Source organism: Podarcis vaucheri (assembly GCF_965113315.1).
Source record: "Podarcis vaucheri genome assembly, chromosome: 15".
Lineage (NCBI taxonomy): Eukaryota > Metazoa > Chordata > Lepidosauria > Squamata > Lacertidae > Podarcis > Podarcis vaucheri.
The window spans coordinates 32390409-32415420 of NC_138753.1; the positions used below are offsets into that span (position 1 = coordinate 32390409).

Below are 25012 nucleotides of genomic sequence, written 5' to 3' on the forward strand. Positions count from 1 at the left end.
TAGGAATTCTGCTGCAGCAGGTGAAAACTGCACTGCATGTAACATCACCTTCCCACCTGTCATACTTGGGAGCATGAAGGCTCCCAAGGGAGAAAGGTTGTTTTCTGCTGCTCCAGAGAAGCAGACACGGAGCAATGGATCCAAACTACAAGAAAGAAGATTCCACCTAAACATTAGGAAGAACTTCCTGACAGTAAGAGCTGTTCGACAGTGGAATTTGCTGCCAAGGGGTGTGGTGGAGTCTCCTACTTTGGAGGTCTTTAAGCAGAGGCTTGACAACCATATGTCAGGAGTGCTCTGATGGTGTTTCCTGCTTGGCAGGGGGTTGGACTCGATGGCCCTTGTGGTCTCTTCCAACTCTATGATTCTATGATTCTAGGGACCACCCCATGTCACAGCTACATTGCCTCTCTGGCCATCGCTTCCACCATGAATTTGTCTAAAGTCACTCTTAAGCCAGAGATAAGTGAACATCCTTTTTATTTATTATAGCTCCAAACATATAAAACACTGTATAAAGAAAAGACTTAGAAAACTAGAGCTTCAAGTAATTTTTTTTTAAAAAAATGCTTGCATTTTAGTTGAAACCCTTACAGAATACAAAAGCACTAGTAGCAAACTCTTGCTCAGTGGTAGAGAGGACGGATCTCTCTGCAGATACAACCTTAAATAGAAAAAAAACAAAACACGACATCACATTGGTAAGACAAATTTCCATGCCCAGATCCAAAGGGTCCAAGACGAGTTGCCGAGTCCAAAAGGACGCTTTACAGTTTCACGTTGATGGGGCAGCAGCTAGAACAAAAAATGGGCCCTTCCAAGAACCAACCGCGGCAAAGGCAGTGCTTTTTCTTCCCTAAGCAACGTTTGAGATAGTCACATCTCACAAGGAGCTTGTCAGCATCTTGCTTTTAAATCATTAGCAGAAGGGTTAACCTGTACGATGGTGTTGCTCAGATGGGAGTGCTTTGTGTTCTCGCCTGCTGTACCCTGTGTAGAATTAGTGTCTTCAGATGTCACCTGGGCAGATATTTTGGACACTGGCCTTAAAACCGAAGGCAGTAGGAGAGATCCTAACAAAACCCATGGACAACTAGAGAGGGTTAGTAACAAAAGGAGCTGGTTAAAAGGGGGAACGGGGTTGAATGGCAAACCAGCTCTTGGAGAAATTAAAACGTCAGACACTCGAGATCACTTGTGACGGGGCAAATGGCCCCCTCCGTATTAGCCACATTATTTATATGGCTTCCATTCTTAAACATTTGGGACTAGGTTTAGCCCTGTTCAAAGCACAACTAAGGGGGACTGGGGGCATGAGTCCCCACCCTGACTTTCCAGCATTAGCAGAAACTCTAAAGGGGATTTCCACATGCATCTGACTGTTTAGAGGCTTCTGCGAGTGCGAACCCCACCTGCTCAAGGCTCGCGATTATGCGGAGGCTCCTAAGAGCACTCAGTCAGGAATAATGCCCGCACAGGGGTTTGTGGAGTGGTATTCAGCCTTGCAATGGGTACAGGAAGACATAGGAACACTTGCCGTGCATGCTCTGTTGTTGCATCCCAACTATAACATGTGCTTCCTGTTCCCATGCCCAGGGAGTCTGTTAAGGAGGGAGAGGATTCACTAATCTGGAACAATATTGCTCTAATGGATGCAAGTCGCATCCAACGTAGTGCTAAGTTAGAAGTTGCTTAGCGGTATGCTTGTCGCACAAAGGAAAACACAAGCACACTACCAAAGGTGGTTGGGCAACAGGCTGCACAAGAATCGGCCATTGCACAAGTTTCCGCTAGCCCAAATGTTGCAGAGTCTTTAACCTCTGTGATCCACTGGTGTTAAGACTCTTGCGCTAGTGGATAAGGGAATGCCGGATACGATCCTCACTTGCTAAGTATCACTCCACAAGGATTTTCTATGGTCTGTTTAAGGGGAATCTCTGCCTCTCCAGATATTGTTGCTCTCCTGTCAGCTCCTATCACTCCGCACCATTCGCCATGCTGGATGGGTTTCATGTGAACTGGGAGTTCAACAACATCTGGAGGGCCACAACTTCCCTCTTCTCCGGCGCAATCTGACAAAATTAGCTGCCAAGGCGTCCTACTGCTTCCAGCTTTAACAAAGTTCTTACCCAGGCTGAGCCGAGTTGTGATAATGTGGAAATTCCCTTTAAAAAAAACCTTCCGCCTAGGAAACGACAATTTTCAAATTTGCCCACATGAACTGCAGAACGAATCCTCCACTGGTATCACTACTGCTTTCCTTTTCCAGGAGCCTGCTACCACCACAGCTTGAACACTGCGCGTTGCAGTTTGGAGGCAGAAAGGTATCCTCACTCGTTCTTACTAAGGAATCTTCCACTTTCTGCAAGATACCTCCTTAAGTCGCGAGCTCTTATCATGCACGAGAGAGCACCCACTTCAGGGTGGGTGGTGGTAGGTTAGCAACATTTGTCTCTCCAGAGCTGGCCTTAAGGAGTGTCGAGTATTAAGTAAGCTCCCTACCTTTGATGTCCGTGTGGGCTGCAGCCATGCCATTTAGCTGTCCCTCCCGAGGCAGACCTGGAAAGGGGGCAGGGAATCGAAGTTATTTGGAGGTGACACGTTAGCAGCGACCCACAGAAAATGTGTGAGAGCGTCTTGCATCTATACTAGCCTCCCAAACTCCACTAATGGTCTTGAGTTGTAGTCGATGCTAGTCCTACTCTGAGTAGACCCGTTGGGAGTTCATGTCTTGGGTTCAGGCATTTCTACGGTTCTACCCTGCGTAGAACTTAGTGAGATACAACCCCTTTTCCCCTAGAATGGTTTCCCTTTGGATTGAGCCCATTTATAAAAGGCACTAGGGGGGGGGGAGGTGGTAAGTTGTTTGCTTACCACAGGAATCTTCGGAAAGGCTGCGTCCAGCCCCTTTTGGCATCTTCCAACTCTAAGCTGCCATTCATTATATAAAGGGAGTGTGCTGGTGTGGGAAGCTTTCCATGCTTCTGGAATTTCATTGGGAGTATATTTATTTTACAAAGAACAGATGGTATTGGAGAAAGGACGTAGTAGCTGACAATTGGCAGTTGGGGGTTGGTTAGTTATCCTGCTCTATCTTGATTTTGAAGGTGAGAGGTTTGGAGACTCCATTTAGACGCTGCCTAGAGGAGTTTGCAAATAATACTTGCTGCCAGCCTGACAAGCAAAGATTTATTTTCAACTATTTGTGTAAGGCACATATTTTTCTTAATCACAAATAGCTAACAAGTGTTCCATGCTTCTGACCTCTTGTATAAAGTTATGCAAATGCACTTAATTTGCTTCATGTATACAGCTGCATACATTGTGCTGGTTTTGCTATGATGAGGCGGAGCAAAGGGCAATACAGGACACAGAAGCCCCTCTTTTTCCACCCATACTCTAAAAGTCTTACTTTGTTCACCTGTTTGGCTTCTTGCTTTTTGTTTTCAGTGAAAGCAAGGGTGCTCAGGGCAGCCAAATTGTGGGTCCGGTACTACACATTCATATTGCCCACACAGACGTTTCAGTGCTCTGAAGGCATGCGAGGCCATAACCTGGCTGGAACTAAGCAGATCTGGATCTGGCGAGTGCCTAGACAACAAACCCAGGGGGAATCCCTTCTAGGCCACCTCAAGTTAGAGGGAAGCAGCGTGTGATGTGAATGTGATAAAGTCAAAATCCAACAGAAGACGCAATGTTAGAGGGCTACAGATAGGTTTGGGACTTCAGTTTCCATCAGCCCCAGATGGAATGGTCAATGGTCAGGGCTAATGGGAGCTGGAGTTCAGCAACATCTGGATGTCTGCAAGCTCCCCTTCTCTGCACTAGGAAGGCAGCCAGTCCTCTTACCTGCTCGACCCCGGTTGGAGATCTCATTTGCCAGCCTCTCAAAATAATCAGGCAAGTCTGCGTATTCATTCCCATATGAGATCACTTTAATCCCTTTGTCCAGCATGTTTTCTCTGAGCTTCTTGAACTCGTCCACATCCCCACGGCGCACGAGCATAAAGTGCTCCAGATCAGATTTGTGCTTCACAGCTTCTAGGAAGAGGGCTTGGAAAGTTGTGTCGTCCACAGTCCAGCCACAGCCCAGGAACAAGAACGATTTGGCTTCATACAGCTTCTGGATCTCTCGCTTTAGGAAAGGAAAGGGAAAGTGTACAGAATATCGACTTTCATTAGGACTGTGGAGTTTTAGTATTGGAAGGAACCAAATGATCAGCTTGGCTAGCTCCATGTAACAAAAGCAAGAATTGTCTGCTGCAGGGATGAAGAACCAGTGGACCTCCAGATGTCCTACCATCTGCCATCATCCCTGGCCATTTGTCATGTGGGCTGCAGCTAATGGGAGTTGGATTCTAGCAACAGCTGGAGAGCCATAGGTCCCCCACTCCTAAGGGATCAACAAGAGCACTACAACGTCCTCATCCCTGATTTGAGTGGCTAGAAAGCCCAGCAAAGTCAGCCCAGCCTTGTCCATTTTTGAGTCAAGCCACGGTGGGCAGGAGAAGTCTAACCCTCCTTATAGCTACACACAAACAAAAACACGAGCAGCCATCCAGTCACTAGTCAATCTGAACTTGATAATTCCTTTCTGGCCTCAAGTGCAATAAATTAGTATAATAATTGTTTATATGTCGCCCACCTGACTAGGTTACCCCTGTCACTGGGCAGCCGCCAACAAATTAAAACACAGTAAGACATCACACATTAAAAACTTCCCTATACAGGGCTGCTTTCAGATGTCTCCAGTTTGTGCAGTTGCCTTAATGCATCACACCATCTGCCATTCCAGTGACTTGCTACTGAGCTGTTAAATTTGTTGACAGTTAAAAGCACTAATTGGTATCAACTCTACATCCTGATCCAGCTCTCTGTATGCATAATCAAGAAGTTAATATGCGACTTAATTACACAAGAAGGTGTGTGTGCGCACATTTGAATTAAAAACCAGTATAGTGCAGATAAGACTTGTACCCATAGTATACACACCTGGCATAAGCAGGCGCTGCACATGTGTAAAGTCTGTTTATGCACAATTGCCTTTTTTATAGTTAAGGGAACCTGTCTTGTTTGGCGGGTTCTTTAGAAGACATTCCTGGTTGTTCGAAGCATTCAGGGCTTGATACTCATATCAGGGACGAGGAAATTGTACCCTCCAGATGTTGTTGTATCATCCCCAACCAATAGCCCTGCTGGCTGGGGCTGATGGGAGTTGGGGAGTCCAACAACATCTGGAGGGCCACAGAGTCCTCATCCTGGACTTATATACTGGCAGCACTCATCCTTCAAGAGACAACAAGGCCCAGAGAGGGCTGCCAATCTCACCATAACCTCTGTGTTGCGTAGCACATTCTGGTAGCCGGCTGGGTGCAGCACTATCCCACTGGGGTTTGTGTACACACCGTGGATGTGTAGGACACTGAGCTTCCTTTTTTCCTGCGCCCACTCCAGCACCTGTATGGGATTTCAAAAGCAGCGCTCAGCGTCAACAGTCCCAGAAAGTACAGTTCCCTTTGGCTTCTACAACCTACTGGGCTTTGGGCTAAGTGGCCAGTAGGGCAGGGTGAAGAGCAGGAATGCCTTTATTTATTTTCAAGCCCACATTCCAGGAACTGAGCACCCTGCAAATATGTTTATAGACTTCCTGCCTCGGGGCGGGCAGGAGGGCTCTCAGAATCTATAAACACAATAAATTCCACACACACGCAAGCTCTCTCAGCCTCAGGGATGTATTTATCTGAACCTCTTAGCATCAGACCCCATGCTGCTGCACACAGTTGGGTTCCTTTGTGAAGGATGTTCTCAGGCTTATGGTGGGACAACAGCTGCAGCCCATGCAGGGTACAGAATGGTATCTTTTGACTGCTACAGCTTGAGTCAACATTGCTGCGTAACACTGACACACACACCCCATAAAGACTTTCTTGAGGGAAGACCCTCCAGTTGCCTTTTGCTCCCTATAGCCATTTCCTGTATACTGTACTTGGTTTCGAGCTAATGAAAACAGAAATCCAGATCAATCGCCATTGTGGCACCTGTCCATCTCTTCCTGCCTGAGGATTGTCTACAATGTTGTGCGCAGCAGGACTCCCTTGCCTCTCCTCCCTGCATGAGACTTCAAAATCTGCTGGGAAGAATTCTCCAACTCTCCAGGCTGCAGATTTTCAGAGTGTGCTGGGAGCTGCAGGAGAGGGGAAACTGCATTGTGCAAACAGAAGTCTGCTATGCTAGTGGAACAGCACCTACTCTTCAAATCTTTGCTGTTGTCCTGCTTCTTGCTCAAAATATTGTTTCCTGCATTTTGGAAGCACACAATAAGCAACTCTAGGCCAATTTGCTTAATAAGCATAATGTATTTGGGATTATCTAATTTTATCATATATTTTTTGGCACAAATGCACCCCATTCTGGGTTTTTACCCACTAGCACATTCATGACTGTTACAGGCAAAAAAACTAAATTCAGAATTGCACACTATAGGACTATATTCTCCCCCAGTTCTCTTTACATTCCTTCTCTGAAATTTAGTACTTTCCCTCCCTAAAATAGGAGTTGCAGAGACTTCTCTAAACCAAGTTCGGCACAGGGGAAGTTTTCCAAATGTACTTCAACAGGTACTATCATAACACTGCCACGATTTATTGTGTTTAACATTTCATTCTCATGTAGCTCATCTTCTGTTTATTCTCCCTTGCCCCAGTCAGGAGTATTATCACACTGAAAAGTTACGCAGGAAGCAGAAATCAAGGACGTACATGGAAAACCAGGCATACGTAATCAAAAGGAACTCGCAAGAAATAAACTCTCCTTTTGCTGTTTACATGGCTTTTGTTGGAGTCCATTCCAACAAAAGAGGAGCTGCTTACAGGAATTTCAGCTTTTGGAAGCTGAAAAACAGGGGTGAACTTTGGAGAAAGGCCCAAGCTCAGTGGTAGAGCAGGCAGAAGATGCCTGGTTTAATCCTCATCCTCTCCAGGGAGGGTTGGAAATGTCCTCCGTCTGAAACATTGGAGAGACGCTGCCACTCCAGGTTGAAAATACTAAGCCAACCTGCCTCAGAATGAGGCGGCTTTCTTAGGTTGCTTCTAACTTTATAGCGTACTTTGTTAAGCTCCACTTTAAGTCAACACTATAAATACCCCTGGAATCTGCCAAAGTGCATTAATAGCCTTGTGATTTCAAAAAAGAAAAAGGAACTTCCCGTGAATATTAACACTTGCAGACATGAGAAGAATACAGTGGTGCCCCGCAAGACGAATGCCTCGCAAGACGGAAAACTCGCTAGACGAAAGAGTTTTCCGTTTTGGAGGTGCTTCGCAAAACGAATTTCCTATGGGCTTGCTTTGCAAGACGACAATGTCTTGCGAGTTCCTGCTGGTTTTTTGTCCTCCCCCCCTTTTTCTAAGCCGCTAAGCCGCTTATCAGCTGATCCGATCAGCAGATAAGCCGCTAAAAGCCACTAATAGCGCTAATCCGCTAATCTGCCAATGGGCTTGCTTCGCAAGACGAAAAAACCGCTAGACAAAGAGAATCACAGAACGGATTCTTTTCGTCTTGCGAGGCACCACTGTACAAGAGAAAGCAGAGCTGCGGGGTCTAGTCATTTTTGTTTGTGCGTGAAAGAGGCTGCTTGGTGAGGATGCATATAGGGGCTTTAGTATTGAATTAAATAGTTACATTAATTGATCCTGCTTTGGATAAACTAAAAAAAAGGTACTCTTGACCCGTCTAGCAATATTAATTAATTAATTAATTAATTAATTACCAACCAACCAACCTTCATCATAAAATCTCAGGGCAGTTCACAGAGTAAAATGCAGGATACCGCCCCCAATATTTTTTGAAAATATTAAAACTATTGAAACAGGTTTTTTAAAAAACAACCCTCTTTTTTATAATAAAATGTGTCACTGTAGGAGGAAAACACCATTTAGAAGTGACCCTCCTTCCCTTCTCTCCTCTCCCCCTGCCTGGCGGTGTTGGTGTTAGTCCTGTCCTCTTACTGCAAGTGACACAACACAGTGTGTTCTACCACCACAGCCAACAGCTAAAATGGCACTTAAGGCCTGAGCTGGGGACACCATTGAGAAATGAATGGGCTCACATGCTAGATTGGCCACTGTTCGCAGGCATGAGCACCCCCAATTACCTTTTTCTCATCGGTCAGGTCAAGAGATTCCAGCCTTTTTCCTTGGTCTGCCGCGTAAATTTCCAGCAAGTTGTCAAAGTTTGTGGTCAGCACGAGAGCGCCGTTTTCCATCAAGTGGAGCACGGACTGAAGGAGCTGTTTCCCTGTGTCTTCCATTTTGGACTCCAGGTCATCAAAGACCTCGTATAGGCAGTCCTTGAAAAACGTGGAACGGACATTGCTTGTGCGCTGCCAAGAAGATGGGGGGGGGGGAATCCAAGATCAGAATTGATTTATTTGTATTCATTTTATTAAACGACCATTAAAAAAAAAAAATCAGCAGCAGAGGACTTGAGAAGAAGAGTTTGGATTTGATATCCCGCTTTATCACTACCCGAAGGAGCCTCAAAGCGGCTAACAATCTCCTTTCCCTTCCTCCCCCACAACAAACACTCTGTGAGGTGAGTGGGGCTGAGAGACTTCACAGAAGTGTGACTGGCCCAAGGTCACCCAGCAGCTGCATGTGGAGGAGCAGGGAAGCGAACCCGGTTCCCCAGATTACAAGTCTACCGCTCTTAACCACTACACCACACTGGCTCTCTTGAGGAGGTTGAGGCATAAACAGCTGTCTGAACTGGTTGCTGAGATCTAGCAGAGGCACAGCTGGAATTAAGCTACTAAGCTGTGTCCACTTACCTGCAAGAAAACACCCATGGGCTTACGTCTGAGTAAACACAGAAAATCATATTACTGGAATTGCAATTCTTTCATTAGAGTCCTATTTCTGCCCAAACTCTCACAGCATAGAGGGTTGCCCAAGAAAGTGGTTGCACACTGAACCTTCTCAAGAAGAGGAGGACAGTATAGATTCAGGACAGTGGTTTGCAGAAGGGCATAGTTCAGAGGCTGCAGATGGGAAAAGCTGGGAAATATTGGGAGACTAGTAGCAGGAAGAAGCAGCACCAGGGGAGAGACAGCTGACAGGCTCTGTGTCTTTGGAAAGCATTCCTGACCCACCCCCCTCTCCCAGGACGAGGCAAGCATTGAGAGTAGCAGAACAGAAAGCTCAAAGGCAGAAAGCACAGATTAGCCTATTGGCGTAGAATAGGAGAGACGGAGGGGGTGGGACTTTACTCAGAGCAATGCCATTATCTTAGGGAGACTGCACTCCTCCGTCCCTCTCTGTGAATAGTGAACAAATTACTTAGTAAGAACTCTTCTTGTTTATCTGCTTTTTGGCTGCCACCGTGGGTGGGATCGAATTCTCTGAAGCCTGACAGATGCCTAACTGCCTGCCTCAATTCTTTACAATAGACTGGAATGCCTCATGCTGCGTCGTTGGACCTAACTGGGAACCGGACAGGAGACCACTGCAAGCCCCATCAAAGCAGTGGGATAGAAGGTCTTCAGACTGGAGGAAAGATGATGCATTCAGCCCAGTCCGATATGGGTTTTTTATAGGGAAGGGAAAGCAGAGAACAAAAGGGAAAGGATCCTAGCTCAGACATAGAGCACCTTCATCAGGAAAAAAGGATTTGTTTTTTAAAAAATTGGGGGGGGGGAGTTTAACCATATCAGTTAACAAACATGGATACATATGCTATAATGTTATTGTTTTGGTTAAATAAATTGTTTAAATTGTTATTAAGGAAATGATTATTTTTTCTCCTTTCAATAAAGCACAGCAGAAAAGTTGTCCAAATATAAACAGTTAACTCACTAAACCTCACAATAATTTCATCGTTATCTGCCTATGTATTTCTAATAGCATAACCAAATCAGTAATTTTTTATATAACTGTAAAAGCTACTCTGAAAATTTATGATCCCGAAAATGAAACCTTCACCTGGTTGTAAATATTAAGATTATACCAGCAAGAATGAGTCTGTCTGTATAAAATAAATGATTTAAATCAAGTCTTACTGACTAGCAATTTAAATCGTGATTTAAATCGATTTGATTTAAATCAAATCCACCCTGATCTGCACACAGAAACTCCCTGGTTCAATCCCTTGCATCTCCAGGCAGGAGAAAATCTGCTGGAGAAGCACTACCTGTCAGAGTGGACAACACTGACCTAGATGGAGCAGTGACCTAACTCAGCATAACACAGCTTCCCATGTTCCTAAAGCATGGATTGGCAAACTAAGGCCCGCAGGCTGGATCAGACCCAAACGGCTCCCTCTCCTGGTCCACGGACGGTCCGGGAATTGCCACGTGGATCGCCAGCGCGCATGTTCTTTCCCTCTCCCTCCCTCGGCAGCGGCGCCGCCTCCTCCCTCCTGGCTTCTTCCCGCCCTGCCTAGAGGAGGAAGGGGGCTGGGCCTTGTTGGTGCCAGCAGCAGCAGTGCTCGAGTGGCTGCCATTTTAAGCAGCCCCTCTCCAGAGCCCTTTCGCGCGCCTCTCATCATCCCTCTGCCGCTGCCGCCCGCAAGACACAAGTAAGCAGCCACCAGGGATTGTGGTGCTCTTGCATCCTCATCCCCCCCAAATATAGTCTAGCCCCCCGCAAGGTCTGAGGGACAGTGAACCAGCCCCTTGCTGAAAAAGTTTGCTGACCCCTGTCCTAAAGCCTAGAAAAGCATGTGCTGTCAGACTCGGCGCCGTAAACACAGGCAGGCCCCCACACAAAACAGTTCAATCTATTAACACTTTTTTGCCTGAAGCTTGCAAACCATTCGCTCCGCGGCTCATCGACTCACTGGCGACAGCTTTTGGATAAGGTCGTGGGCAACGTGGATGAGGTTCTTATCGTCCCGGAGGCATTTCTGAAACTTCTTCCGCTCCTCGTCTTCCAGGAGGTCAAAGTCGATAGCAGCATCCAGCAGGGCCTGGATCAAGCCCTTCCAAGACTTCAGGGCCGGCACTTGGGGAGCAACTGCGGCACTTATGCCCGTCCCAATCACCAGAACGAGCTCCTGGGGCTTCTTGGTTTTTAGGCTCGGCAACAGTTTCCTGCAACCAAAAAGAGAGGGAGAGATGCCTATGACCTGCCATCAGCATGGAGAAATTTATAGGGAACAAGGCTTGACATGTGCAGATACGGCCAAGGCCCTTAGGCTAGCCAATGGGGTGCCTTCCTGATGTTGTTGGGTTGCAGCTGCTCCCATCATCCCAAAACAGATCAGCCAATGGTCAGGGATGATGGGAGATGTAGTCCAGCAACATCTGGACATTGGCTACCACTCCCATATAGCTAAGCGTACAGCTTCCCGTTCATGTGTGGTGAAAGTTAGAAATAAGTCTGCCAAACTTGGCGGCAGCATAAAAAGTCCTGGACTGCGGCAGCTCACAGCAATAAGCATTTGGGGGACATTAGGGACGTGGGTGGCGCTGTGGGTTAAACCACAAAGCCTAGGACTTGCTGATCAGAAGGTCGGTGGTTCGAATCCCTGCGATGGGGTGAGCTCCCGTTGCTCGGTCCCTGCTCCTGCCAACCTAGCAGTTCAAAAGTACATCAAAGTGCAGGTAGATAAATAGGTGCTGCTCCTGTGGGAAGGTAAATGGCGTTTCCGTGCTCTGCTCTGGTTCGCCAGAAGCGGCTTAGTCATGCTGGCCACATGAACGGGAAGCTGTACGCCGGCTCCCTCGGCCAATAAAGCGAGATGAACACCGCAACCCCAGAGTCAGCTACGACTGGACCTAATGGTCAGGGGTCCCTTTACCTTTAAGGACCGTAGCAAACAGGGGAAGCTTCAAACCTCTCTGGTGAGCAGCTTCTGTGATAACCTAGCCCTCCCTCTGCACTACTATTTTATCCTCAGACACAAAAACCCTGTGGTATGAGTTCGGCTAAGAGCTGGCGACTGGCCCAAGGTCACCCAAGGAGCTTCATGGCTCTCCCAGCCATAATGTAACTTAACACAAGAGCCCTGCGGGATCAGATCAAAGTCCTCTTTGGTCTGGCATCCTTGTTTCCCATGGTGGGCAATCAGACGCTGATGGGGAGCCCACAAGCAGGGCATGAAGCCAATAGCCCTCTCCCACTTGCAGCAACTCACACGCAAGAGTTACACCGCCTCTAATTAATTTCCTCCATTAATTCTTCCAATCCCCGTTGGCTCTGCTCACCTAGGTTTCTTGGCAGGTGGCACCCCATCCTCCAGCAACGTTTCTTTATCCAGATTCAGGCTCACATTAGAAGCCATCCAGTTTCTGGAAAGGAAAGGGAAAATGAAAGGCGACGGAAGAGAAAAGTTACAAAGAGAAACCTGGGATGTTTGCACGTTGAGCAAGAATAAATTTGCCAAAGTTTACCGAGACAAATTCGTCGAGGAGGAACAAACACATTGAGCCCATTATCTCTCATCACATCACCTGCTGCAAGAGTGTCTCTCCTCTGTTGCTAAACACACCATGCAATGAATAATGCAAAAGGTTATCTTCAGGAAATGTGGGGCCAGTTTTAAATTATAGTGTGAATACCGTGGCAATTTCATTTTCAGTTCTTTTCCTAATGATACGTAGCATAACATTCACCTTTTTCATAACTGCCACATACACTGGTTCAACATCTCCATCCACTACAACTCCAATATCTCTTTCCTCATCAGTCACTGATAGTTCAGACCCCAGAATGATGAATGTGAAATTAGGATTTTCTGCCCCAGCATGCATCACTTTATACATTATCCATTTTACTGCTCATTCAGCCAGTTTGGAGATATCCTTTCGGAGTTACTCGCAATCAGTTTGGTGTCATCAGCAAGTCTGGCTCACTGCTCACTCCCAACTCTAGTAGATCATTTATGAAGATGCTAAAAAATGCACAGCTCCCAATACAGATCCTTGGGGTACACCATTTTCTACATCCCTCCATGGTGAGAACTCTCCATTTATTCTGATTATATATTTCCTGTTATTTAACCAGTCACCAATCACTTAAATGACTTGTCTCCTTATCCTATGATTAACTTTTCTGCAAACCTGAAATCTTTTGCCCAAAACTTTTTGAAAATCTAAAGGCACCATGTTTTCTGGATCACTTCTATAGAATGAGGTAATAGGAGCACAGTCTGCTCTACTTCAGACTGCAGGTGGGAGATGCCATATTCTAATGCTCAATGTAAATACCATGAGCAAAGTCACTCAAATAACTCAGATGGAGTTCAATGTCTTGGTAACACTTTTCTGGGCAAACTGGACAAAAACAGTGTGTAATTTGAGAAAAAAGGAACACACAGGTTTTGTCTCTCTCGCTTCAGGCATACATACAACCAAACACACAACCAAACATGCAGAGACATACAACCAAACACACAGAGGAAAAACTTCCTCAGAGCTGCACAGCCAATCAGTGAAGATCATGCCACGCTGCTTGGTTGACAGGCAACACCTGCAGCTTGGTTTGCTCTTGGTTAGCTGACTTTAACAGTAACAGAATTAACCACTAAGTTAATTGAATGATCTCTGCTGTTGCACTTCTAATAATTTCTCCTAACAATGGAATCCCCACCTGCAGTCTGAAATGATTCAATCCGTTCTACTCCCTCAGGATTCTTTCTAACTCCCCCCGCCCAATTCTGTAGCATGTGTAAAAGATGCCTATGACAAGCTGAATATATCAAAATTCCTTCTTCTGCACATCCACCCAAAGAGTCCTTGTCCTCCTTTCTACCTGGCCAACCCAGCAATCAAAGCTATTCTTAGCAAAGGATTACTGCTCTTAAGAAGCTCTTAATTCTTGGGTCAAGAAACTTAACTCTGCTAGTTGTTTGCCAGGGCAGAAAAGGCTGCTCTGCAGAAGCAGAGAGTGGGGAGCTTGCGTGAGAACGAAGGATCAGCTCTTTGACCAGGTTACCAAGGGCTGAAATTACATTGAGACCCAATGCGCTTCCTTGCTCGATAATAACTGAGAAAGCTTTCTACAGCCGAGGGCTACTCCACAAAGGAAACCAACAACACAGAAATGATTAAACTTCTCCCTGAGAAGATGTTGCCTGTCCTTTCTCACTAACCAAAATTATCTTGAAGACTGAGCTATCCAAGTTCATTTGCTTGCTTCTGTTCCAAGGCCTTAGAAAATGTCTTCCCTCATAGAACCAACTGTCCACCAAGGATCCCCAACTGCACGATACATTTAAAGCATGATACCACTTCAAACATGGCTTCTCCCAAAGAGCAGTAGTTTGTTAAGAGTTGTTCAGAGATCCTTAGACCCCTCATAGAGACACAACCCAGGGAACTCAGAACTGTAGCACTATAGCAGGCTTCTCCTAACAACCCTCAGCACCCTTCTAACAAACTACAGTTCCCAGGATTCTTTGGGGGAAGCCATGACTGTTTGAAGTGGTATAATACTGGTTTAAATTCATTGTGAATATGAGGCCTAGGTTGAGGGTGGAACGGTGAGGACATTAATATAGGAAGCTAGTTTATATTAAACCAGACTACTGTTCCATCTAGTGTCTACAACAGGGGTCAGCAAACGTTTTCAGCAGAGGGCCATTCCACTGTCCCTCAGACTTTGTGGGGGGCTGGACTATATTTTGAAGGGAAAAAATATGAACAAATTCCTATGCCCCACAAATAACCAAGTGATGCATTTTGAATAAAAGGACACATTCTGCTCATGTAAAAACACCAGGCATGCCCCACAAATAACCCAGAGGTGCATTTTAAATAAAAGGGCACATTCTACTCATGTAAAAACACGCTGATTCTTGGACCATCCATGGGCGACTGAACCAGATCTGGCCCCCGGGCCTTAGTTTGCCTACCCATGGTCTACAATGACTAGCAATGGCTTTCCGGGGTTCTAGGCCTACCTAGAGATGCCAGGAATTGAACTTGGGACTTTCTGAATGCAAAAAAGGTGCTCTACAACCATCCCTGCAAGGCTATAGCTGAGTAGTAGGGGGCAGAGGCAGCTTGTCCACATCCTCTGAACATTTTTTTTTATTTTAAAATAATTTTTATTAACCGACCAATCAAATCAAATCACATCATATAAATTCCGAATTACAAAGCCGAATTTTAAATTTTGTTCAGGGGACCCATATTTCAAGATCTGAAGGGGGATTCTGATCATCTTCTTGCTACTGCGTTAATGTCCAAATCAGTCCAAACAAAGTTCATAATTCTATCCAGTCTTATCTTGCTGTTTCTACATCTCATCTTGTTCATATATTTTCTCTTTTTTCTTTATGATCTCTTCTGATAATCTCCTTAAGCCGATAAACACCAATAATAATCCTGTGTGAATTTTTCCGTTCGTCCAATCCTCAAATCGAGATGGTTTCCATATACCATCGCATTCATAGATAACATCGCTCTTTCCATCATTAATCACAGAACTGTCGTTCTTAAGTCCCTCTGAGGAGTTTCACCCACAATATAAAAAGAGTTCTATTTCTCTATTTCTCCTCCCAGACTCAAGTCCTCCGACAGAACTTCCCAATATGGCGACAGCATTTTTAACTGCGTCATTCCAAAGCCCTTATACATTCCACGCTCTTCTTAAAGCATGCTTGGGTTAGAAAGTTTATCTCCACAAAGACATAAATCCACAGCTTAAGTCCTTCACATGACATTTCTGACTTGTGAGGGGGGGGTGGGATTCTTGTTTAATCACATAGAGGAAAGAAAGGAAAGTTTTTTTTCCCTCCCCCATCCAGTCCTTTTGCCATACCGAGTCTTGGTGTATCTTCACCTGGTTAATTCTTGTTCCTCCGACTCGTCTTGTTTATCAGAGATCTCTTCTGTTAGCACTTTACTCCCCCTCCTTCCTTGAAATATGTGCATTCGCTTCCTCCTAATTGTTTCTTTTGAAGTTCTTGCAGCTAGTGGCGCGGATCAGAGACAGCGTCCAGGAGCGCTGAGATCCCACAGGAGGGCATTCTGCCTAGTGTCCCCATCCCCACAAATTCGGGGGTGGCATAGGGCACAGCAGGCAAGGGCAGCCCCCCCCATCCTGGGGGGGGTAGGGAGGCTATTTACTCCCATCACAGCCTCCAAATTACCTCATGTGGGTCGGAGAGAGGTTATTGTCAGCCATCTTCTGATGCGCCCCTAGTGGCCCCTCCACATCCTCTGAACATTTTGTGCCTGTTATGTGTTCCTTTGAGCACACGATTGCAGAATTTCAGGATGTCTTCTGCAACATTTTATTACTTATTATTTTGAGTCATTCCCAGGTCACTGGTGTTTTCAGAGGATTCCACAGCTCATTTACCTGTGGGAATCTGAAGTACATTATATGTTTCCCTGCACGAAGGAGAATCAAGTAAGTGAATCAAAGAGCCCTTGATTTTTTCAGGGAGCAGAGAATCTTTCCCTCTCCTTCAGGTCACTTCAGCTTCTGTCTTACCCCTTGAAACTAACACACAGTTTAGGTTCCAGAAAGTTAATGGCTAACAGCCAGGACAGGGTGTGGTAGATAGAGTGCTAAAGTTTTTCCTGGGAGCCCTGGGTTTATATTCCTGTTGAACCACAAAGTGCCCTGGACAGCGTCAAAAAAGTCACTTTCTCGCAACCTCACTGAGTTGTGAGGATAAAATGGGACAGATCCATTTTGCCACTGTGCTATCTGGAGAGTGGATAGAATAAAAAAAGTGATTGATTGATTTTAAAAAAGGATAGCTATCCCACAAAAACTGCTCATAATAAAATTCTAATTATACCATGATTCTTATAAATGCCAATAAGAATGTAAAAATCTGATGCATTTGTTCACAGCTGTATGAGGTCATAGTTATCTACCGCAAGAGAGGTTCTTTGCTCCATCACAAGCAGATCTATACAAAACATTTTTCAAAAACACGGAAACGATTTGCAAAAATGAAAAAGTGAAGCCACTTTCTCTGTATGTTAGCTTTTAACAAGTCAAATAAAGCATTAAGTAAACTTGTTAAAGTAGATCATACTCAAGAAAATCAATGCTCCTGGAAGTAACAACTTGTTATTTTTTAGCTGCATGAGTAATGTTACCAGAAGCTAAATAGATTTGTAAGAATCTGTAACTGGCCTTGAAACAGATACAAAGGAGGAAACAGTATTTAATGTTCAAAGAAAACAGGAAAAACACCCCCCCCAAGCATAACCTTTGCAATACAGTGCACGCTTATGTTGTGAACATGATCTGTGCGGGAAGCACGTTCAGAACTCACAGCGCCATGTGTGCACACGCGCAGGTCGCGATTCGGCGCTTCTGTGGGTCTCTCTTAGTAACCAGTAACCAGTTCTGGAACTTCCAGGTTTGGTGCGGTGTGCAACCCGAAATCGCACAACCTGAAGCATCTGTAACCTGAGGTATGACTGTACAAGTAATTAAAAGAGCACCATGCCTGCTATATACAGACAACTTTTAACCACAAAGCAAACGAAAAGACTGATGTAGTACACTTCCTGGTTAGAAATGTGCAAATCTGTCAATTTCAGTTTCTCTCAGTTTTCCTAATTTTTCCAAACTTCAGTTCAGTTCTCCATATTGGTCTGTGATATATATATATTTTAAAGTTCTCATTAAAATTCAGCAGCATTTTAGAGCAAATTTCTCCATGTACACACATTTTTATATGCAGTTGTGCCAAATATGCTATTTTGCACAGCAATTTCCCCTAATATAATGCATTTGTGTGTGCAATTGTCACTAGAACATACATTTTTATGCAGACCGTACTGCAGTGTGTGTATTTTTGCGCACTATGGAGAAACCTCCATTCATTTCAGTGGAGCTTGTGAGAGAGACCCACATGAGATCCACTTCAAACAAATACCTGAAAGCTCAATGATTGTAGTTGGAGAGAAAACCTTGTGAACAATTTCACAAAAAGTACTCTCAAAATACTGCAAATGCAACAAAACTTTGAACAGAGTTGACAGAAATAGCAACTGATCAAGAAACAGCTGCAAGCTTGCCTGCAAGACACACAAAGGTATTGGCTTTTGGCCATTTAGAGCACAAACATTAAAATTCTAAAGCATGGGTAGGCAAACTAAGGCCCAGGGGCTGGATTCGGCCCAATCGCCTTCTAAATCTGGCCTGCAGATGGTCTGAGAATCAGCATGTTTTTACATGAGTAGAATGTGCCCTTTTATTTAAAATGCATCTCTGGGTTATTTGTGGGGCATAGGAATTCATTCATTTCCCTCCCCAAAATATAGTCTGGCCCCCACAAGGTCTGAGGGACAGTGGACCGGCCCCCTGCTGAAAAAGTTTGCTGACCCCTGTTCTCTAGGTGGCTGCTCAACTTGCTTGAGGGAAGCAGAGGCTAGTTCACCAAGGTTCATCGTTTTGAACAGCTGCCATGAAAACAATCACCCAGCTGAGGAGGCAAGACGGTTTTAAACAAAAAACCAGCTTGCTTTTTCTGCGGCAGCAACAACTTTCAAAACATCTGCAGCTGAGCAAATACTCCTCTGCATATATGGCATATCCTTTGGAATATCCACACTTTGTTCACTTAAGTTTTTACAGTGCATCTGCACAATGCTGTGAACAAAACATCTCCCTCTGTTTCTCCCTTTTCAGCTTCCTTCCCCTCTCCCCACGGCTGTGAAAATCCAACTTTTTAAAACCCAGTGGAATAACTGCACAATTTCCTCAGGTGTCCTATTTCAATGCCATTCTGGCCAATAATGGCTTGTATATATTGCTCTACCAGTGTTTCCCAACCTTGGGCCCCCAGCTGTTTTTGGACTACAACTCCCATCATCCCTAGCTAGCAAGACCAGCGGTCAGGGATGATGGGAATTGTAGTTCAAAAACAGCTGGAGGCCCAAGGTTGGAAACACTGCTCTAGCCCAGGGATAGGGAGTCTGTGGCCCTCCCTATTTTGTTGCATTTCCATCATGTCTGCCTGTTAGTCATGCAGGATGAGGCCCAAAGAACCCTAAAACACCTGGAAGGCCACAGAATCCCTACCTCTGCCTTACAGCCTTGTGCTGCCTTGTACTGGAAAACAGAATGGCATTTGACATATCCATAGAGGATTTCTGTACAGTCAGTAGTGAGCAGGACATCTAAAATACATTAAGGGTACCTCCTACATTACATTGCCCTAATGGCATTTTTAAAAGGGCACAGAGACAAAAGCTGGCAAAGGACAGGAGGCTTAGGGTGAGAAACTCAGACATGAGCCACACAGTGTTTTAAAATCTTAACAAGCCTGCAATCAGTGATGGGGGTTTTCAGGAAAAATTTGACTTGGAAAACTTCTCTGTGCAGATTAAGAGTAATTTGCATTGGCACCCACTCTCATGCCCTAGAGCGTGATATAATCAAGAATACTTGCGGTTAGAAAGCAATGCTAAAAACTTTGAAACTGCCAATCTTGCCTAATAATGTGCGTTACAATTTGCAACCATTCATTGCCACTAATGAACTTATAAAACAAGAGAATTTTCGGCCCCGCATCACTGCCTGGAATAATTATCACTTGTCAGAAAGCTCTTGGAATCGTGGAAGAGAAGGGAGGTGAGAAATGGGGGCAATGGAATTAATTGCTTGTGGTGAGACACAGGTAACTATGTCCTTGTGCGGTTACAACAGACACCTGGTAATTTTTTATGCAGGTACTGTGTGCTACTCCAGATGTTGTTGGACTAAAACTCCCATCATTCCTGTTCATTCCTCCTGGGGCTGATGGGAACTGGAGTTCCCCATCTCTGATTGAGTTTGCATTTTCCAGAGCCCACCTGGTAACAGGCAACTGGAACAGCCCAAGATGAATGAAGACCTTTGCCAGATGGAAGTTTCACTGCAGAGATGTACATCTCTGGTCCCTTGCCTGCATGAGTTTTCAAATACACACTGGGAAATATCTGAGATGGGCCACCAGAAGAAATGTTTTCCAAAGCCAAAAGCTCCAGCTTCTTTTCCTAATTCTTAAAAAAGAAAAAAAATAAGAACAATTCACACAATGTATTCTGCACATGACCTTTTACCTTTTTCGGAGGAGAAGTCGTCCTCACAGGGAGATGAAGCCGGTGTTATGCTAGATAAATAAATACATAAATCTGAAGTCAGCATTCTGAAAACTCTACTCAAATATATATATGCATAATTTTAAAAATTGGAAAAGAATGAGGCAACTCAGGAGCCTATCTTGTTTCTTTTCTGAAACACTCGTCCAGAATAAAACAACACAATTCATTAGACAATGAAACTCCTGCCTTAAAAAGCCGAGTGCCCTGCAAAACACAGGATCTATTCCATAAGCTAGACAGTCCAATGGTCTGACTCACAATGGCAGCTTCCAACGTTACTTCTATTCCCTGACTGTGACCCTGATTGTTCTTAGAATGAAAGGCTACAAACATGTGTGCTGTGCAGGTCTCAGTGAATTTAGATATTTCATATCAGTATTAATAATATTTATCATAAATTTATTTATTCAGGCATTGATCTGAAAAAAAGAAGAAAGCAGTTAATGGGTTGCTTTAATTTTACTCATCATGTGTAGATGGTCTTGTAGGTTAATGAGTGGTTGGAAACGCCCACTACTAGAAAGGCTGAAATTGTGAGATTGCAATCCAATGGACACTTGTCAAGTTGGGAAGGGGGAGGGTGGCCTGTGGCCCTCCAGGTATTGTTGAGCTCCAATTCCAATCAGTCCCAGCCAACAGCCAGGAATGGCTAGGGACGGGAAACAGACAACATCTGGATGACCACAGGTTCCCCGCCTCTGGTTTATGAACAAGTTGAACTTTGAACTGCCAACTTCTAGCTCATAGCTCATGCTCTGAATCAACATGCTCTTCTGGTTCTCTTTTCCTTTTTCTGGAAGGAGGACAACTGCTAGAGACTACCTACTGCTACAGAGAGTGGAAAGAGAATGAATTTCTTAGTAGCAGGATTAACCAGAACAATAACCAGCCCAATGTTGATGGAGACTTTCTTATTACAAAGTTTTTCCACTTCCTGCACTGGAGAGAAAGAAAATGCATAGCCTTCAGACAAATACACACCACAGAAGAATGAATGAAAATATATTTTCCATAATGAAGTCATTTTTCTGCACAATGATGGGAAGCATAAATTCTAATGAGGTCCTTCCCCCGCAGTTCCACTGTGTTTCTTTCATGGCTCCTATTAATTCTTGTGCCAAAACACATGGTTCATTTTTATAAAGCACCTTGGCAGATGGAGAAAGTGTGGATATGACCACATAGAGGAGGCGGTGTGTCACCCTGGCTTGCAAATCAACTCATAAAAGTTATGAGCACACTTGCTCATGCAAATCCAAATTTAGGATTTGTATTGCACTAATGCCTGCCTGGTCACCGGGAGATACCCTTTGCTCGCCACAAATGGCCAGGCCACAGGCTATTTATGAGCAAGCATCCATCTCTTCTCCAACAGCATTTTAAAAGAAATAATTGTGGCTGTCTGTGCAGGACTGAGCACATGCTTGCCTACAGGAGCAAACATGTGCATGCAATGGTTCTTGCCTACTCAAAGAGAGCAAATATGGAACAAGACTAAGGGGGGAGAAGGAAGCTTGAATTTTAAGGTCAATCATCTGCCTCATTCTGAATCTTGCAAAAAAAGTCATCAGGAAGGAAGATTCAAGTAAAAAGATTTGAAAACTTTCCTTCAGGGTTTTCAATTAAAAAGTTGGACTAACCTCTGTGTTTGGGGTTGCTTTAGATCCCTGATTAGCAAACAGTTTTACCAGATGCTCTCTGAGAAGACTGTAACTGGTGGGCCAACCCCTGTCCCTTATTCCCCAAAGATTAGTACCACAAAGTGTAAAACACATGTCTCTGTGTGGAAACAAAGATTTCCAGTTGCCAATTCCTACTTTAGCTATAGGAATCCTGCCTTAATGCAGGGGGTGGAGTTGATGGCCTGTTTGGCAAATTTGCTTTGAAGTTTGGGCCTGCAGTATTCACTAAAAGGTAAAGGTACCCCTGCCCGAAGGCCAGTCGTGACTGACTCTAGGGTTGCGCGCTCATCTCGCTTTAGAGGCCGGGAGCTGGCGCTGTCCGAAGACACTTTCAGGTCACGTGGCCAGTGTGATGAAGCTGCATCTCGCGAGCCAGAGCCGCACACAGAAACGCCATTTACCTTCCCACTATAAAGTGGTCCCTATTTATCTACTTGCACTTAGGGGTGCTTTCGAACTGCTAGGTTGACAGGAGCTGGGACCGAACAACGGGAGCTCACCCCGCTGCGGGGATTCGAACCACCGACCTTACGATCAGCAAGTCCTAGGCACTGAGGTTTTACCCACAGCACCACCCGCGCAGTATTCACTATGAGGGCACAAATCTTTCATTTGTAATTGTGTTCATTATCCCAAACAAAAGTCACCTACTCTATTCTAGCCAGGAGCTGTATGGCGCTTTCTGTTCAGTCTGTCTGAAATTGCAGTAACTGTTGAATCAGGCAGTGTTTGTATAGGAAAACCGCTGACTAGGATCCTCAAAGGGAGCTTCATTTAAGCCATGAACATGATATGGCTAAGACGGCCCCTGAGCATAAACAGAGGGCTCCCTACACACCAGTGTGCAATGACAAAACTCAATGGTAGGCCTCCCTCCCTCTTTTCCCTTTATTACTATTATCATAATGAATATGGTAGGATGCTGACACCATGTTGATTAAGGATTGGCAGTGTAAGCTCTGAAATATAGCTGATAAAGAAAAGACAGAAGCGATTGCAGTTTATACCTAGGGTTGAAATCAATCCACTAAGCCTATTTCAAAACAAGAAGTGTGCATTTATCCAGAGACACTCCAGATGGACCTAGGCTTTGAAAAATGCAGTTACACACGTGAGGAAATGCTTCACCGCCATGTAACGCAGAATATATACAATATCTTTTTTTTTTTAAAGCAGCACAGAAATATCCTACCAAAAAGCTGCCAGCATTGAAATCGAAATCTGTTTAAGATACATCCCTAAACCCACTTAAATGGAAGTAAAGGGAGGGGGTGGGATTAACAATGAATTACACTTCCTCCAGAGTAAGGCTGGAGGCGGTGGGAGCAGATGAAGGCTATGCACAACATTATCATATTATAGGGAATGAGGGGGCGGGGAGGAATCAAGATAATGGGAATATTTTTTTCCTCCTGGAGGGGAGTATAGGAATCAGGCTGCCGCATTTCAGCTGCAAGGAGGAGGCCGGCTGCCCAATGCAACCCCAGAAGCCTTTACAAAGCCTTCTGCTTGGATTCTGCTCCCTCTCCGTCTTCCCACCGACCCGCAGCTGCTGTTCCCCACCGAAACCGGCCGAGCACCTCCGGGTGCCCCTGGCTTCCCTCTCGCCCCGCAGCCCTTCAGGGCTCCAGCCGCTGCTGCCAATGCCTTCGGGACGCCCGGGAAAGGGAGGCGGCGGAGGAAGAGGGCGGCGGCGGCGACTCACCTGCCAGGACAGCGCGACCGGCGACAGCAGCAAAACAGCGGGCAGGAAGCAACCGCATCTCTCTCCCTCTCGCGCCCGCTGTCTCCGCCTAGGCATCGAGAGGAAGGGGCTAGAGCGTCCTCCCGTCCTCCCACGCCGCCGGGCACTTTCCTTCTGGACTTCCTCTTCTCCTTTTTCCGTTGGCCGGAAGCCCAAGTTCAGGCTCTCCTGCTGCGGCAAAGAGCCAGGAACCTAGAGATAGGAAAAGGGAAGAGGGGGGCAACCCAACGGTCTGAAACGAAACTCCCGGGTTCCTTTTTTAAAAAAACTTTTCTTTCCCCCACAACTGCAAGTAATATTTGGAAAGGCGGAAGAGAGAGGCAGCCAATCTTCAGAGTGAACCCGGAAGGTGTTAAGGTTATTTGAAATTTCTACGGCTAGAAGAAAGGCTGCAGTCAAACGGTAGTGGTTTTCCCCGCCTCTGATAAGCGAACGTGGCTGTGTTGCCCAATAATATTTTTGAAATTATTTTAATTTCAAAATTATTTTAATTATTAATTAATTAAATTATTTAATTATTTTAGTTATTATAATTTAAATTATTTTAATTATTTTAATTTCATTGTCTTTATTGTGCAAACCGAAACAGTATGCAGCTCTCCAGAATTCTTAGTAGGATAGTAAGGGTAGGGGTGGATCATGGGACAGGCGAGAGAAAAGTAAGGTGCAGCTGATCATCATTTCCCCCTTACAGTATTTAGTTTTAGAGCATGACACAGCTGCTACCTCATTCATTCCACCCTTTTTTGCATACTGCTTTCGCATAAAGTATATCACAGCAGTTTAAGTAAAGTTCCAGTAAAGCAGCATGTCACTGTTAGAAAAATTCTAAGGTCTCAAATATAGAATAAATATTCATAAATGCACACATGCGTAAATATATAAACCACACGTCTGAAATGGTACAGGAGAGCAATCCTGAAGCCATTTTTGACTCTCCCAGTGACCTCAAATACTCCTCTGCAGCGAGGGAGGCAAATGGGGAAAGCTTTCCCATTGTCTTTCCACTTAAAAATCCTTCAAATCCTGTCTTAAGGGTGTATTTGTGTATGAATAGGGTGAGCTTGTGACCTGGATTCAGGAACTAAAGTATTAACCGTCACAAATGAATGGCCAGGCTGCCCAGGTAATGCAATCAGCGACCATTATCACGTATCCTGGCAGACAAGATTTCTGCTGCAGACTGCCTCCTATGATGTATGTATGATGACTTTAGGGTGGTCTTTGGCTAAGGAGTTGGGTACTGTCAAAAGTCTTTAAAGGTTCCTGCACACTTTGTTCTTGGTCTCTCTTACCTCCTTGCAAGGAAGGGAGGGAACTCTGTTGCAACAGAAAAATAAAGATCTGCCTTGCTTTTGCTGCATCCTGCCTCCATCCATTCATCTCTGACCGATTGTGGACTTGGGGGACTCAGTCCCTTGGGCAGCAAAAGCCAACCCCCCTATTTTTCTATAACATCATTAAAACCAGGCAAAGAAATCTTACCCAAGATCAAGAATTGCCAAGTGAATTATGGGAAACTAGTTA

General features: G+C 45.0%; 1 protein-coding gene and 1 long non-coding RNA gene across 5 annotated transcripts in view; both read right to left on the bottom strand.

The window, feature by feature from the left end:
* LOC309519672 overlaps positions 1-25012 on the bottom strand; it is a 363193-nt gene that overhangs the window by 4838 nt on the left and 333343 nt on the right. The gene's annotated exons all lie outside the window — the stretch shown is intronic.
* FAM118B (family with sequence similarity 118 member B) lies at positions 464-23622 on the bottom strand. 4 transcript variants are annotated; one of them, XM_082201170.1, is made up of 9 exons: positions 23447-23622; positions 20018-20067; positions 12203-12286; positions 10834-11086; positions 8153-8380; positions 5329-5457; positions 3850-4135; positions 2503-2559; positions 464-664 (listed from the first exon to the last, which is right to left on the bottom strand). In XM_082201170.1, the coding sequence occupies exons 3-9, from the start codon at positions 12277-12279 to the stop codon at positions 627-629; spliced, it is 1068 nt and encodes a 355-aa protein (XP_082057296.1). In that variant the 5' UTR covers positions 12280-12286; positions 20018-20067; positions 23447-23622; the 3' UTR covers positions 464-626. The 4 variants fall into 4 exon arrangements, with proteins under 4 accessions (XP_082057296.1, XP_082057295.1, XP_082057298.1 ...); XM_082201169.1 differs by having other exon boundaries at positions 464-990; XM_082201172.1 differs by having other exon boundaries at positions 464-1020.

What these genes read in the sequence shown, in the direction of transcription:
- FAM118B (XM_082201169.1), bottom strand. Translation starts at nt 12,279, where the DNA reads ATGGCTTCTAATGTGAGCCTGAATCTGGATAAAGAAACGTTGCTGGAG. An exon ending in ACCTGACCGATGAGAAAAAG is followed by an intron (nt 5,458 to 8,152) that starts GTAATTGGGGGT and finishes AATCCCATACAG; the next exon opens with GTGCTGGAGTGGGCGCAGGA. An exon ending in TACGCAACACAGAGGTTATG is followed by an intron (nt 4,136 to 5,328) that starts GTGAGATTGGCA and finishes CCTTTCCTAAAG; the next exon opens with CGAGAGATCCAGAAGCTGTA.